The sequence below is a fragment of the Delphinapterus leucas genome, chromosome 13 (assembly GCF_059928025.1).
Source record: "Delphinapterus leucas isolate spDelLeu-1000000601 "Yukka" chromosome 13, BTC_Dleu_Yukka2, whole genome shotgun sequence".
In the NCBI taxonomy this organism is placed as follows: domain Eukaryota; kingdom Metazoa; phylum Chordata; class Mammalia; order Artiodactyla; family Monodontidae; genus Delphinapterus; species Delphinapterus leucas.
The window spans coordinates 85,919,055-85,931,841 of record NC_143141.1 but is presented as its reverse complement, the minus strand read 5'-3'; the positions used below and the strand labels follow the sequence as shown (position 1 = coordinate 85,931,841).

General features: G+C 46.8%; 1 protein-coding gene across 2 annotated transcripts in view; it reads left to right on the top strand.

Moving 5' to 3' along the window:
* The window catches only part of LPIN1 (lipin 1), a 142,054-nt gene that overhangs the window by 127,054 nt on the left and 2,213 nt on the right, over positions 1–12,787 (top strand). Inside the window, exon 23 of one of the 2 annotated variants that reach the window (XM_089923427.1) lies at positions 1,070–1,640. The exons of the other annotated variant lie outside the window; for it this stretch is intronic. Coding sequence (XP_089779553.1) covers positions 1,070–1,085 — 16 coding nt within the window. The 3' untranslated portion in view covers positions 1,086–1,640. Of the gene's footprint in view, positions 1–1,069; positions 1,641–12,787 lie in introns of those variants that run through there. 2 annotated transcript variants of the gene reach the window in all.

The following is a 12,787-nucleotide window of genomic DNA, read 5'->3' as shown; positions in this document are numbered from 1 at the left end:
GATTGCTGGAGCCTTGAGCTGCTGTCCTAATGCCAGCGATCCTTTCACTGGTGCAGGAAGTCCATTCAGCCTTGCATTGCTTTTAATGAGTTTTGCAAGCAAGTAGCCTCTTCCGGTGACTCATTCTGCCTTTTGTGAACCGGAGATGGTGGTTTTAGGTTTCACTTTGGAAAGTAACCACGACTTCTCTGCTGCTGGAATCCGAACAAGTTACATTCATTTTGCAACAAAGAAATGTAAATGTAGGAGCGCCAGTCATATTTCTGCTCTGATTGTAAAAACATCCTTTTCCGAGATGCATGACAGAGCCAAGCTAGGAAGAAATGGTTTATATTTTCAAGGAACACATTCATTTGGGAACTTTATATTTTTCCTTCCAGAGTGGCCTGATAGTTTCGCTTTTATTCTTTTGTCTTTTTGATTCATATTTCAGGGATATCCTAAAAATAAACAGTGCCTGTTGACTGAGTGAAGCAGTTAACCTCTGTTTTATTGAGGGAGATCTAGTTCTGGACAAAAGTTCGTGTTCTTGTCTTCATGCAGCACACAAAGGATGATAATGGAAATAATTTCTTACGCAGGAAAATTGTTTTCATCTGGACCTTCCGCAGAAATAAGTTTACGGTACCCAAATAGGTGAGCCTCTTAGGACTGGAGAGTGTGCGTTAAGTGGATAAATGCTACGTAGCATCTTTTCTCCAATTCAAACAATACAGGGATCTTCAAAATGTTGCGGTGTTGAGCTAGTTGTATTTAAGTACGCATAAACAGAAAGCAAGAGCCCTTATACAATAATAAAACCAAAATGCATTCAAAATTAAGAGCAGATAAAGCTAAAGCACCTATGAAATTCAAATTAACCTGAATGTTATGTGGTAGAAAATGATGTATTAAGGCTGGCGAGATGGTGCTGGATTTGGGTTTATAATAGACGTGTCCGTGTTTTATGTTTCATTTGTCAGCCTGATCCTTTTGATTTTTTGAGCATGGTGGGTCATCATTTAAATCATTATTAACACTGACTTCTGCAAAACACAGTAATGAAGAAGTTCTTATTTCCCACTTCCAGCAACACTGACGGCTAATGAGCGGTTGCAGATTCTTCCAACAGGATGGGGGTCCCCTCAGTAAGTTGTCTGATGGGATGAGCGTGACACAGATTTGGAAATGGGGACTTTGGTATTTAGCCAGGGCTCGCACTACCATTCCATCGTCCTAATCTTCTCTGTTTGAAGTGCCCTAAAACTATCGTTTGGACATCGTGTGACATCACTCGGTACTTAACACATCAGCACACTTGGAGGCTGGGTCTGGGGTGCCCATCGCCCTTCTCTCCTCCAGGATTCTGGTTGATGGAGCACAAGTGAAGAAAATGGGCACTCACGGGTCAGCTTTTTTCCCCAAAATGACAAGTTATGGAAGTTGCCTGAAGTTTCATTGGAGCGTTTAAATATCTCTTTTCACCCCCCAAACTAGAAAATTCCTCCCGTCTTTGGCTCCGTGGAGAAGGGAGCATGCCTGCCGCTTTTGGGCCCAGCTGGCCTGCACCCGCATCGTGCAGCAGAAGCTCAGTGCCCCCACCCGCCAGAGGGAACAGCGAGGATGAGGCCTGCTTGGCAGCCCCTCACACAGGGCGGGGACCGTCCCTCCAACGACGTGGAGGGTCTGATGGGCTAAATGCACATCTGCATGCATTAAGGGAGGCAGGTGGGCAATTCTGTTTCCAGGGAACCAAAGCGATTTTGAAACTTCTAAGGATGGTTTTGCTTGCTTTGGGAGAAAGTTGGCGAGTGGTCAGGTAAGAACCTTTGCGTGAATTTGGGGGGCCCTGGGATGGCTTTCCCAGGGACTGGGGAACCAGACCTGGCACCTCTCCTGCCCATGAATGACAATGAACTTGACTTGGGCCTCAGAGAAGGCCTGGCTTTTTCTTTCCGCAGAACGGCAGTACCCGGCAACGAGCATCCTTTTACAACAGTGTAAAATCATCAGCTAAAGTACAGAAATTGAAATTCAGATACAAGAAGTAATTTAGGGCTGTCGATGTACAATGTATGAAAACGAGAGCTTATGAAAAGGGCAGACATTAAAACTGAGCGTGTCCTGCATGTCTGTGGGAGGGTCTCACCCATGCCTGTGGATAAAACATGGCTTTTCTGAGGCCGTTTGTTTTCGGTATAGTTGGTATGCCTGTTCATATTGATAAAAGAAATGTTCACATATTGGGTTCCGGGGAAGTCATTCTGGCTTATACATGAGCTAACTCGAATTTTATGCTAATTAGAACAGCTTTCTTTGTGACCTACCAGGCATACATTGTACATCGCTTTAATTATTAACGAAAAGGGCGCGGTGACCAGAGCTAAAGAGTGTCCATTTAAAAAATAAAGATTGAACGCCTCCGTTCCTGGGACACCAATGCTGGGACTCCTTTGATGATAGGACTCCCTTCCCAGGTGCCGAGGCCATACTGATTCTCTGTGCACACGCTGGTCTGTTTTTTTTTTTTTTTTAAGGTTGAAGAAATATATCCCTGACTTATCTCATGTCCTTTGTTCTGATAAGATATAAAACTGTGCTGAAAACCATGCTTCTCTGGAGCACTTTCTCAGAGTAATCTGGGAAGGTGGCTTCTGGGCTATAGGTCCTCAGTGTGGCTCAAATAAAACGCTTTTTTATTCTTATTATAGATCGTTTATTGATTATTTTCTTTGACAATATGTTCATTGAAACAAGTCCTCTAAGGACATCTCTCAGCTGGCGTGCCGATAGGCCGCATTGACAGTAGTGCCCCTCTGAGCATCTCTTTCCAGTGTACGGAGTGCTTGCACATTCCTGAGCTCACTGGCTTGGTCCCTGCCCGCCCCCCCCCCCCCGCCCCCTTCCCCAGGCGCGCCTCAAGCATCTCTCAAGGCCTGCTGTAAGCCTCACCTTCCTATGGTCTCCGTGAAGCTCTCTGGATGGCTGCCGCACGCCAGTCATTCAGTTCATCCTGACTTGCTGAGCAAGACGGAGCCGGGCCAGGAGCAGGGAAGTCTCCCTTTGCCTGTGTCATCCCACTTCAACTCTGAGCCCCGTAGAAGGACAAGCTCTTATATTTCTTTTCCAAAGCAATGATTGCAGTGCCTGGCGCCCCCATTTATGTCCAGAAAGGTTGATTTGTAACCCTAGTCGGTCTTGCAGTCTTTCCTTATGGGCACCAGCATCCTACCTGGGCGTGAGTTTCCTCATCTGTGAAGTGGGAGAGCATCGTTATCCCTGCTGGCTCCACACGGTTGCCATGAAGCAAATAATGGCACAAAATTATGGGCATGTCTGTGCTCTGGACATGGCACAATCCTTAGTTTTATTGTCATTGCTGTTTCAGATCACTTTCTACGTTCGCTCTGTTTTACTGAGGAGAAAATTGGCATCCAGAGAGACTGTGACTGGTCGAAGGTCCTCTGATGAGTAAAAGGCAGAGCAGGAACTGGGGTCTCCAAATCTAGCACGATCTCAAGTGTTAACAGGCCCTGTCCCACTGCACCCACCGAGAGTGGCAGACGTATGGGTGGCCACTGGGGCGATGGAGGTGAAGTGGGCTAGGATCAGAGCAGCCCCATGGTGTGCCCAGAACTCTACACACAAGAGAGGCACCAACACGTGTCCTGGCTGAGCTGATGGAGACAAGAGGACACAGAGCAGGGAATAGGCCGTGAGAAAGACCTGAAGCATCTTCCACAAATTACTCAGGGTTGAATCATTGTGTGTGCCACAGTGCCTTTTCGAACTAACACATTTTGAAAAATGGGGTAAGCGCTTCCTGTTTCGACCAGAAACGAATGCAAACCAGGCCCTGTTCCTCTCACCAAGCAGAGCTTGACCTTTCAATTCAGAAGTATCTGCAAGGACCCAGTTCTGCTTGGGTGGGCGAATGGAGCACGTGTCACTGAAACTCCTGCCAAAGATACCGACTCCGGGCTGCACTGGAGGACTCGCCAGGCACCATGAAACCTAGCGATTGGACGCACCAGAGTGTGAACTGAGGAAATAGCGTCTGGGGCGCGGGAGTGAGTGAATGGTACTCGTCTTCGGCCTTCTGTTCTTTGTTTGCCACAGATGTGTTACAGCAGCCTAGGAACACAAAGGAATGACACTCAAGTTCAGTTGCTGAATTCCTGCTGTATAATATCCTGGTGGAAATGTTAATTGGTTTTGGATTTCCTGTGAAAATGGGGCAGGGACAGGGCATTTGGAGACCCTGAGCTTTAGGAGGTAGAGCAGAGGTGGTTAGCTGTCCTCTGAAGAGTCCTGCTGTCCTGGAGAGTCGTTGCTGAAAAACAGCTTCCTCCCAGGGACTAAGTTCCCCAGCCCCCAGCCCCACATCTAGGTGGGGCTGTGTCACCCCCATCTTGGCAATGGAATTGTAAGCAGCAGTGATCTGACCACCTCTGGGCCAAAGCGGTTGAAAACCAGGTGTGCCTTTTTCACATTCCCTGTCTCTCTGCATCACTGGAAGCGAAGGTCTCCAGGGCAGAGCCACAGGATGGAAGGAACCTGGATCCCTGACTCACTCTGTAGTGGGCCGCCTGCCAAATACGCAGATGAACTTTGCAGAGGGAGAAATAAGTTTCCATGGTGATAACCTCTGAGATTCAGAGGTTTATTTGCGACAGCAGCTGGTGCTACCTAGCTGATCCACAGAACGAGAGAACAGATGAGGGAAGGGATTCTGGTTGGAGAGAAGCACAGTGACAGAGCAGGCCTGGGGAGGGAGGTGGCCCAGGCCTCCTGTGACAGCGAGGTCACTGTGCTTTAGGAGAAGTGGTGTTTCATCCTGAGTTCTGTGTTTTCTTTTCCTCTTTGTTAAAGAAGGAGAAAAAAGGAGGGAGGTATTTGACAATGTGAAGCAATGCTACTGAGAAGCTTTCTTCTCCCATAAGATGTTTTTTTGGAGAAGGGAGGAATTAGAACTACATTGAAAGAATGATAAGCAATAACAAAGGAGCAACTCTCAGCCCCAGGAAAAGTAAAAAGTTACAGAAATACAAAATATCATGGCGTTTATACTAGGAGGTTTGGGGATGGGAAAAGAGGGCATATGAAAGATAAAATCTTCATCTGTCATAGTAAGTCAATAAGTAGTATCTAAATTTGGTTAATGCAGATATTATAGTACGTTCATGTTATTTAGAAATAGAAAAAATTAAATGTCAGAATCAACAGCTGAAAGAGTTGGAAAGGCCCGTCTCCAAGGAGCAGAATGGGTATGTGTGTGGTGGCCAGGCCAGGTTAGAGTTTGGTTCTGTGTCTTCTAGTAACACTCTTTGACTTTTAGGACTATGTGAATATATTATTATGGTTTCAATAAAACAGATGAAAATTATCAAAGGATGCCAGCAAAATAAAGTGAGAAAGAAACAAAAAGAACAACACAGCAGGAGCAGGAAGGAAGCAGGAAGAGGAGAGAGAAACGACCTGCGGAGACCAGACCCAGCACCCGCGTCCCGTCGCCTCCATGCTTCCACTGTTCCTAAGGGACAAGGCTTCTTCACTCGTCAGACTCTTCAAGGACAGTCCTTTTTATTCCATCCAGTGGCCAGATCTCAAGAGCACCAATCCATTTATTTATAAGCTGCTTTTTGCCTAGAGTGTTTATGGGACAATCAGTGGCGTCTGGTACCTTAGAGCTAGTACTTGACAATAAAGCCAGCCTCTGAAGGAGTAAAGCACATTGCAGACCCACTATACGCCTGATAAAATGCAGCTGCTAGGGGCTCCGAGGAGCTCGTGCTCAGGAGGAGACGGACGTTTAAGAAATTGTGTGCTGAGGTGGGGCAGGTGCAGCGATAGAAACGTCCAGGGTCCTAGGCGGGGGTGGCGGCGTGGAGGGAAGGGTAAGTTTATCTGGGGGCGGGGGCGGTGGGTGTTAGGGAGGTGCCTGGACTGAGTCTCACTTCTGGCTGAACAAGTCTCAGACCCTCTCAGAGCCCCCCGGAGCCCAGCTCCGAAAACGTGTGAGCGGGGGGACCCACCTTCTGCCCGCTCCTCTCTCGACCTCTGAGCCCAAGGCTGGCCGGGTGGGCTCCCAGCATCTTCACACCTGAGGAGAGGGAGGCGGAGCCTCATCTGGGCTCAGGTCCAGCTCGTCTCCATCCCAGCTCTACTCCTGTTCTTCCAGGAGAGAGGGGGCTGTGGACACCTTGTCCAGGTTAAAAAAAAAACCCTGATATTTGGTTCCTACAGGCCTGTTAGTTCTTGGTGCAGAATGGAGGAGTAATTGATACATTTCGGTGCGTTCTGGCTGGGAATCTCTGAGCATAAACTTCGTGAGTTTTACATGAAGAGAAGGAGATTCTTGGTGGGACGGCAGAGTGTTTACAGACCCTGTGGGCCTCCGTTGTCCTTGGGGAGGCTGCAGCTGTGTGCCCCCATCAGAATTACAGCTGTGGCTGATGCTGGTTTAGAACAGAGAACCTTCGAGGTCCTACCATCAGAGATCCTCAACCTTGGTTGGATATTAGAATTAATGGGAGGGGGGTGGTATTTTAAACATCACTGATGTGAAAGTCCCACCCCAGATCAACTGGATCTGAGTCTCTGGATCTCCACCCTCCAGGGAGGTGGGGCTCGGCTTGCTCGTCAGTGCTCACGTCATAAACTCTGATTATTAGAGATTTGAAAGACCCAGACAGTGGGTTCAACCACAGCAGCGTGATGGTGGATTTTATCTACAAAAGGATAAAGACCTTTGTGAGCCGGGGGAAAGAGTTGTTTTATGAAGGTTATTCCATCTTCTTGAGTAACGCAGAGAGAAAAGAACCGAAACGGAATTGTCAGGAAACAAAACGCTACAAATAAATGTGGTATGCTCTGTTGAGGGAGCAGAGGTTGATGTGATACACGGTTAGGCACTGGGGGTGCCAGGAACGCCTGGGGAAACAAATGAAGAGACTTTAAGAGGCAGAAGGGAGCCTCTAATAAATACGGAGACTTCAAATTTCTCAAGTTTTCAGGAAGACGGCAGTGTCTCAGATGTCACTTTCTGAAGAGCAGTCTATTTGCAGCCATCACCCCGAACCTCCTCCAAGGTGAAGGCTTCCTGCTGAATTTGTGCTTCTGGAAAAAAAAACGCAACCAAAAAATGGCCAGACTCACTGGGCTTCTGCTGAAGCTGAAACCAAGCAGATTGAACCTTTCCCATGTATTTTCCATTTCTTGTCCTCTCACAGAAATTTCTGAAATCTGTAGTGGTGTTTGGCTGAGTGCTGAACTGTGCAGTGAACTGGTCTCGCCACCCTAATTTTCACAGAGCTAGGGATTTGCTAGGGTTTTGTAACATTTGTGGGTGGGGGTGGTGGTGCTGAGGTAATCTTGTGGTTCTTCATGGATCTTTGGAAAAATGAGGCATACGAGAGACTTGGCATTGGATTTCTGCCCCTTTGCAAGTGTTAAAAAAAAAAAAAAATCACATCCCTTCCATTGGAAGGAGCTCAGGAAGCAGCCGCTTTGGAACAAATCCATCCAGAATCTACTTCCATCAGGACCTCTTTCTCTAATCCTGAGTAGAATGAGACATTTGAAAGGAGAATTATTTTAGATTCGATTTCTTTGGCCTTTAACTCCTATGTGGAAATTTAAAAATGGGAAACAATTTAGTGTCCATATTTGAGAGCATTCTTTAATGTATATTTGGGCTCAGTGTACAATCTCTGCAGGGCTGTATTAGACTATATGGCTGAACTTAACGTACAAAGCGAAATAGAATAAAGGTGAATTTTCAGAAGAGGGGAAATGTGGCCTTGGAGTTAATTATTGTCTTTTTTTTTTTCCCATCAGAGCTTTTGGTGATAAACATGGAATAGTGATAGGAATTGAGGGAGTGGGTTCACACCTTGGGGAGTGTGAACCCCCAAAGTTCACACCTTGTGAGGGACACCTTGGGGAGTCCCCATCAGGAGGACAGCTGCACTCATAGACACACATGGAATTCGATGTGAATGCAGAGTCTGGTGGCAGCAGCCACCCTGTTGGTTTCAGTCTGCATTTGATCAGATGGAATAGCCTGGGGGACTATGGGTGACGTAAAACATCCAAACACTATCCCAACAGCCTACTCGCTCACTGACCTTTCTGCGGTTGGTAAGGTGGTCCTCAGAAGAGATCAAATTTTAGAATCATCTTTCATTTTTTAGTTGTGCAACATTTCAGGTGGATTATGGATTTGATACCACCTCATCCCAGGCAAATATCCACTCTCCGGTTGGATTAAGTTTTCTGTTTATTTAACCAAAGGTGCAGGCATCTATTGGAAGTGAGGTGGTCACACAGAGCGGAGAGCAGAGGATTCACTGTGATGCATTAGAGTTTCCTCTGGCCCTTCATTTATCTGCAGGACAATAGCCAAGTAGGATAGTCTCTCACTGGGTCTGTGAAAGTAAATTTTTTATTGTTCTGTAATATCCAAGACAGCCCAGTCCTGCAAGTTCACCCCTGGACTGTCATTTAATATTTTTTTATTTAGAGAGAGAAAGAGGGAGAGGGAGAGGGAGGGAGGAATTAGCTCACAGAGTTGTGGGTGCTGCAAGTCTGAAATTTGCAGGCCAGGCTGGCAGCCTGGAGACCCAGGGAAGAGGTGTTGTAGCTCAAGTCCAAAGGGAGCCTGGAGGCAGAAGTCTTTCTTCCTCAGGGGACCTCAGTCTTTTCCTCCGAAGGTCTTCAATTGATTGGATGAAACCACTCACATTATGGAGGGTCCTCTGCTTAACTCAAAGTCTACGGATTTAAATGTTAATCCCATCTAAAAAAATACCTTCACAGCAACATCTGGACTAGTGTTTGACCAAACATCTGGGCACCAGGCATAGTCTAGCCAAGTTGAGGCAGAAAAATTAACCATCACAGATGATAAAGCTGAAACTCAGAGAAACATGGGCTGGTGTACCTAGGACTTGAGTCGGGAGCTGACTCCAGAATTTGTTCCATTAAAGCCACACCGTCTCATTTAGTGCGTGTATGGATGGGTAGGGGCACGGACCTATTAAGCCCTGGGTCTGCTGATGGCAGCAGCCATTTTTCCTGCCTTGATAACCTTCTGGTCACCTTACTGGGAGAAAAATCTGGGATTCCCCCAGGTTTCTCAGGATAGCATCTCTGGAAGACAGTTCTCGAAGACCTGGCTTTGTGGGAAGGTAAGGATTCTTGGGTAGATGCTGGAGGCTGGCCCAGTTCAGTTCAGTTCGATTGAATCCAGCCTGAATTCTTTTGCCCTGACCATGTGTTGGTTTGCTGTGGGCTACAGTGTAGGGTAGGAGAAACAGAAGAAAATACGTGGCTCGTGCCCTGTGGCTTTGGTGGAGAGGGAGGCAGGCAAGCACAGAAACAAAGACTGCACAGAATAAAGAGGACTGGGGTACATATTATAGTGGGAACCCAGGGCTGCCCCCGAGGATGACCTGCCGCATTCCTCAAATCAAACCTTTCTAATTCAATTCTTAATAGACAATACTGAAAAATACAATTTTTAAAAGGCCTATTTAAATATGTGTTGCTTTGACATTTTAGCCAAGCTTACTTTGCCTTTGACAGAGAGCTTTATGATAAAGAACTTGTGATCAGCGGTGACGTGAGTATGTGTATGTGTGTGTATAATTTATCAGAAAGAACCAACAAACATGGATTTGAATCCTAATTGCTGCTGAAATTAAAATAAAGGTAAAATCAAGACTCATGGAAATACATAATGAATACATGCCAAGAATTTTATTTAACTCATTAATTAATGAGGGAACCAGTAAAATGTAAAAGCAGGTTCAATGGAGAATTCAAAGAACACACAAACACAGGCAGTCAGGAATTGGGAAATGAATTTGCAAATAGATGCAAAACAATTCAGTGTCCACAGGGCAATGATCAGTTGTGGCTCCAAGGACCAAAATTCATTTGCATTTTCATGGACAAGAATTACTTGCATTACTATCAGTTTTCTACAGTTTACAGAGTAGTAAATAGCACAGAAGTTTTAGATACCTTGAAAGGATGCTCTAGAAAGAACACCTAGTAATCTGTTTCATTCCCATTTCAGAGACTTCCACAATCTTTTCTCTGACCCCGGAGAACACTGGGATAGTGGCTTTGGACGTGTTATTTAACCCCTTCATTCCTCGTCTGTAAAATCAGGCTGATACTTCTTCACCGGCTTGTTTTGCAGATGAAAAATAATAACATACATATAAAGTTTCTGACATAGAGGATTTTTCCAATCAATATTAGATCTTCTTGCACTGTACTTTTTTTCAAACTGATACGCAAATTTGCTCTCCCCTAATCTCTTCACCCGTGCATTTGTCCCTTCAACTTTTGCTATAGGCCTGTGACACCAGGCACGTGCCAAGCTCTCACGCACAGCTAATGATCACACAATGAGCAAATCGAAGGCTAGGAGGAGCTTTAGACCGGTGGCAGGGGGTGTCGAAGAGACAGACCAACAAGTACATCAGTAATTATGATTTCCTGTGACACGCACAGGGATAACTGAAATCCTGGGAGGGTAGCCCAGGGCATGTAAGTAGTGGTTCAAAGCAATGACTCAGGAGCCACACTGCCTGGGCTAATTAACTGTGTCCACGGGCAAGTTACTTAACCTCTCTGTGCCTCAGCATCTTCGCCTTTAAAATGGGGAGGATACCTGTAGCTTGTGCAGATTGAATAAATGAATTAATGTTTGTGAATATTTGAAGCAGCTCCTGGTGCCTATTAAGTGCATTCTAAGTTTTAGCTATTACTATTTAATGAATTAATATACGTAGATTGAACAAAAGTAGTTTCTACATAAAAACCCAAGTCAGGGAAGGACAAAAATCATAGGACAACGTTCATATCTCCTGGTTGCTAGACTGAACTGATAAACCACACTCAGGCAATCACTTGATTTTACCGTGTTCTGTTTTCTCCCGCAGGCTGTTTCTTCCCCAGGCTGAGCTGGTATGGAATTAAATCTTATGGACCCTGCTTGGGCCCCAGCCCGGCCAAGGCTCTCTGTATTGGTGGGAAGGGTTCTTTTTCCGTTCGGGTAGGAGCAGCCGGAATAATGAAACTGAAGCTGAGATCAAAGCCGCACAGGCTTTATTCAGTGGCCAAAAGATGGAGAAGCGGGAACTAAGTTCACAGAGCAATTTCTTGCCCACGTGGCAAGAGGAATTTAATTTAAAGAGTAAAGACAAAGGGAGGAGGAGTGAGGCTAATGACAGGGGGCATATGCATTAGTCTATGGGGAAGGGGTGGGACTTTTCGAGGGAGAGGGGTGCCACCCCCTTTTTATCCTTTTTTGGTCCTTAATGTCTGGCCCTGGTCTGGGTAAGTAGGTGTGTCATTTAATATGCTGATGTAGTCAAATCAGCATATAATGAGACGGGATCTGTTGGAGGTCAGATTGGTCACCACCTTGGTCCCAGCTGGTTCCATCTGTTTTTGTTTGTTTGTTTCTTGGGAGCTTCCTTTCTTATCTCTGGACTCTTTAACTTAAAGATTTATGTTTAACTCCTGCTAAAGACTGATTGGGCTGGTCTTTTGGCCTCAGTGGCTGCCGGTCCTGAATGCAGGGGACACGTGAAGGAGGTTGAAAACAGACTAGATTTAAAAGGCTCTTGCAAACCCTTAACGACCCCCAGAAAGGGTGAAGATGCTTACGTTATGGGCCCTTTCTCCTACGCAAAGGGACCATCTCCCGTCAGCTCCGCAGAACAGCCTCCGAAGGTGTTTTTCAGAGTTTCCACCTCGTCAGAGAAGGCATCTCTAATTCTCTGCTGTTTTTTTCTGTGTGTGGCACAGTCTTCAGTGCCTATAAAAATCTGATGGGTCACCATTTGACCCAGGGTTAGAACTACAAGGGGTGAAGTGATGACTTGAGCACGTGTTATATACCAGGCATCGTGAGGGGTGCTTCGGCTTATTATCAACCTCATGCTCAAGACCACCCTCAAGGTGAGGGGAGTGAAGGCCGTGTGTATAATGGACGTGGACTCGAACCCAAAGCCAGTGCCAAAGCGGCTGAGTTCCTCTGCACGGAGATGGTGAAGACCTGGCTCTTCACTGGCTATGACTTGCTGTTGGGCAAGCTTCCCTGAGCCATGCTGCTCAGTGGTAAATGGAGGGACAGGTGAGCAGAGAAGGGGGTACGGACAGGGAATCTCTCACAAGGCTTGGGGCCCGGCCGGGTGGGCTGCGGGGTTGGGCTGGAATGGATCTCACTGGCCACGCCTTCCCGGCCCACTGCCCCCAGCCCAGCCACACTGAGCCACCAGCCCTCCCCATCGCCCCAGCTCTTTCCTCCCCTGAGAAATCTGGGGACCATTTTCTGAAAACGTTGGACAGATCCCAGGCAATCCCTACACTAACTTCTGTTAGTAGTTCCCAGTCGTAGAGACAAGAGCGTCACCGCAAAAGCAAGCTCGAAGGGCCCTGGGCGGGCGGGCTAAGACTGCCCTGCCTGTCAGGAGCCCGCCTCCTCACTCCTGGTGTCACCCCCGGAGAGTCCCTTCCCCTCTCCGGGCTCCTGTTTCTCCACCATGAAGTTAACTGATGGGGCTGGACCACAGTTCTCCAAGTGCGGGCTCTGGGCTGGCAGCCTTCAGCCTCAGCACCACCTGGGAACTCATTAGAAATGTGTGTTCTCAGGCCGCACCCCAGACCTTTGGAATCAGGCATTCAGGGCTCAGGGTGCAGCAGTCTGTTTGCCCAGGCCCTTTGGAAGGGGGTGGTTCTAGTATAACCTAAAGTTTGAGAACCACTGGTTAGGTGAATTTTAAGT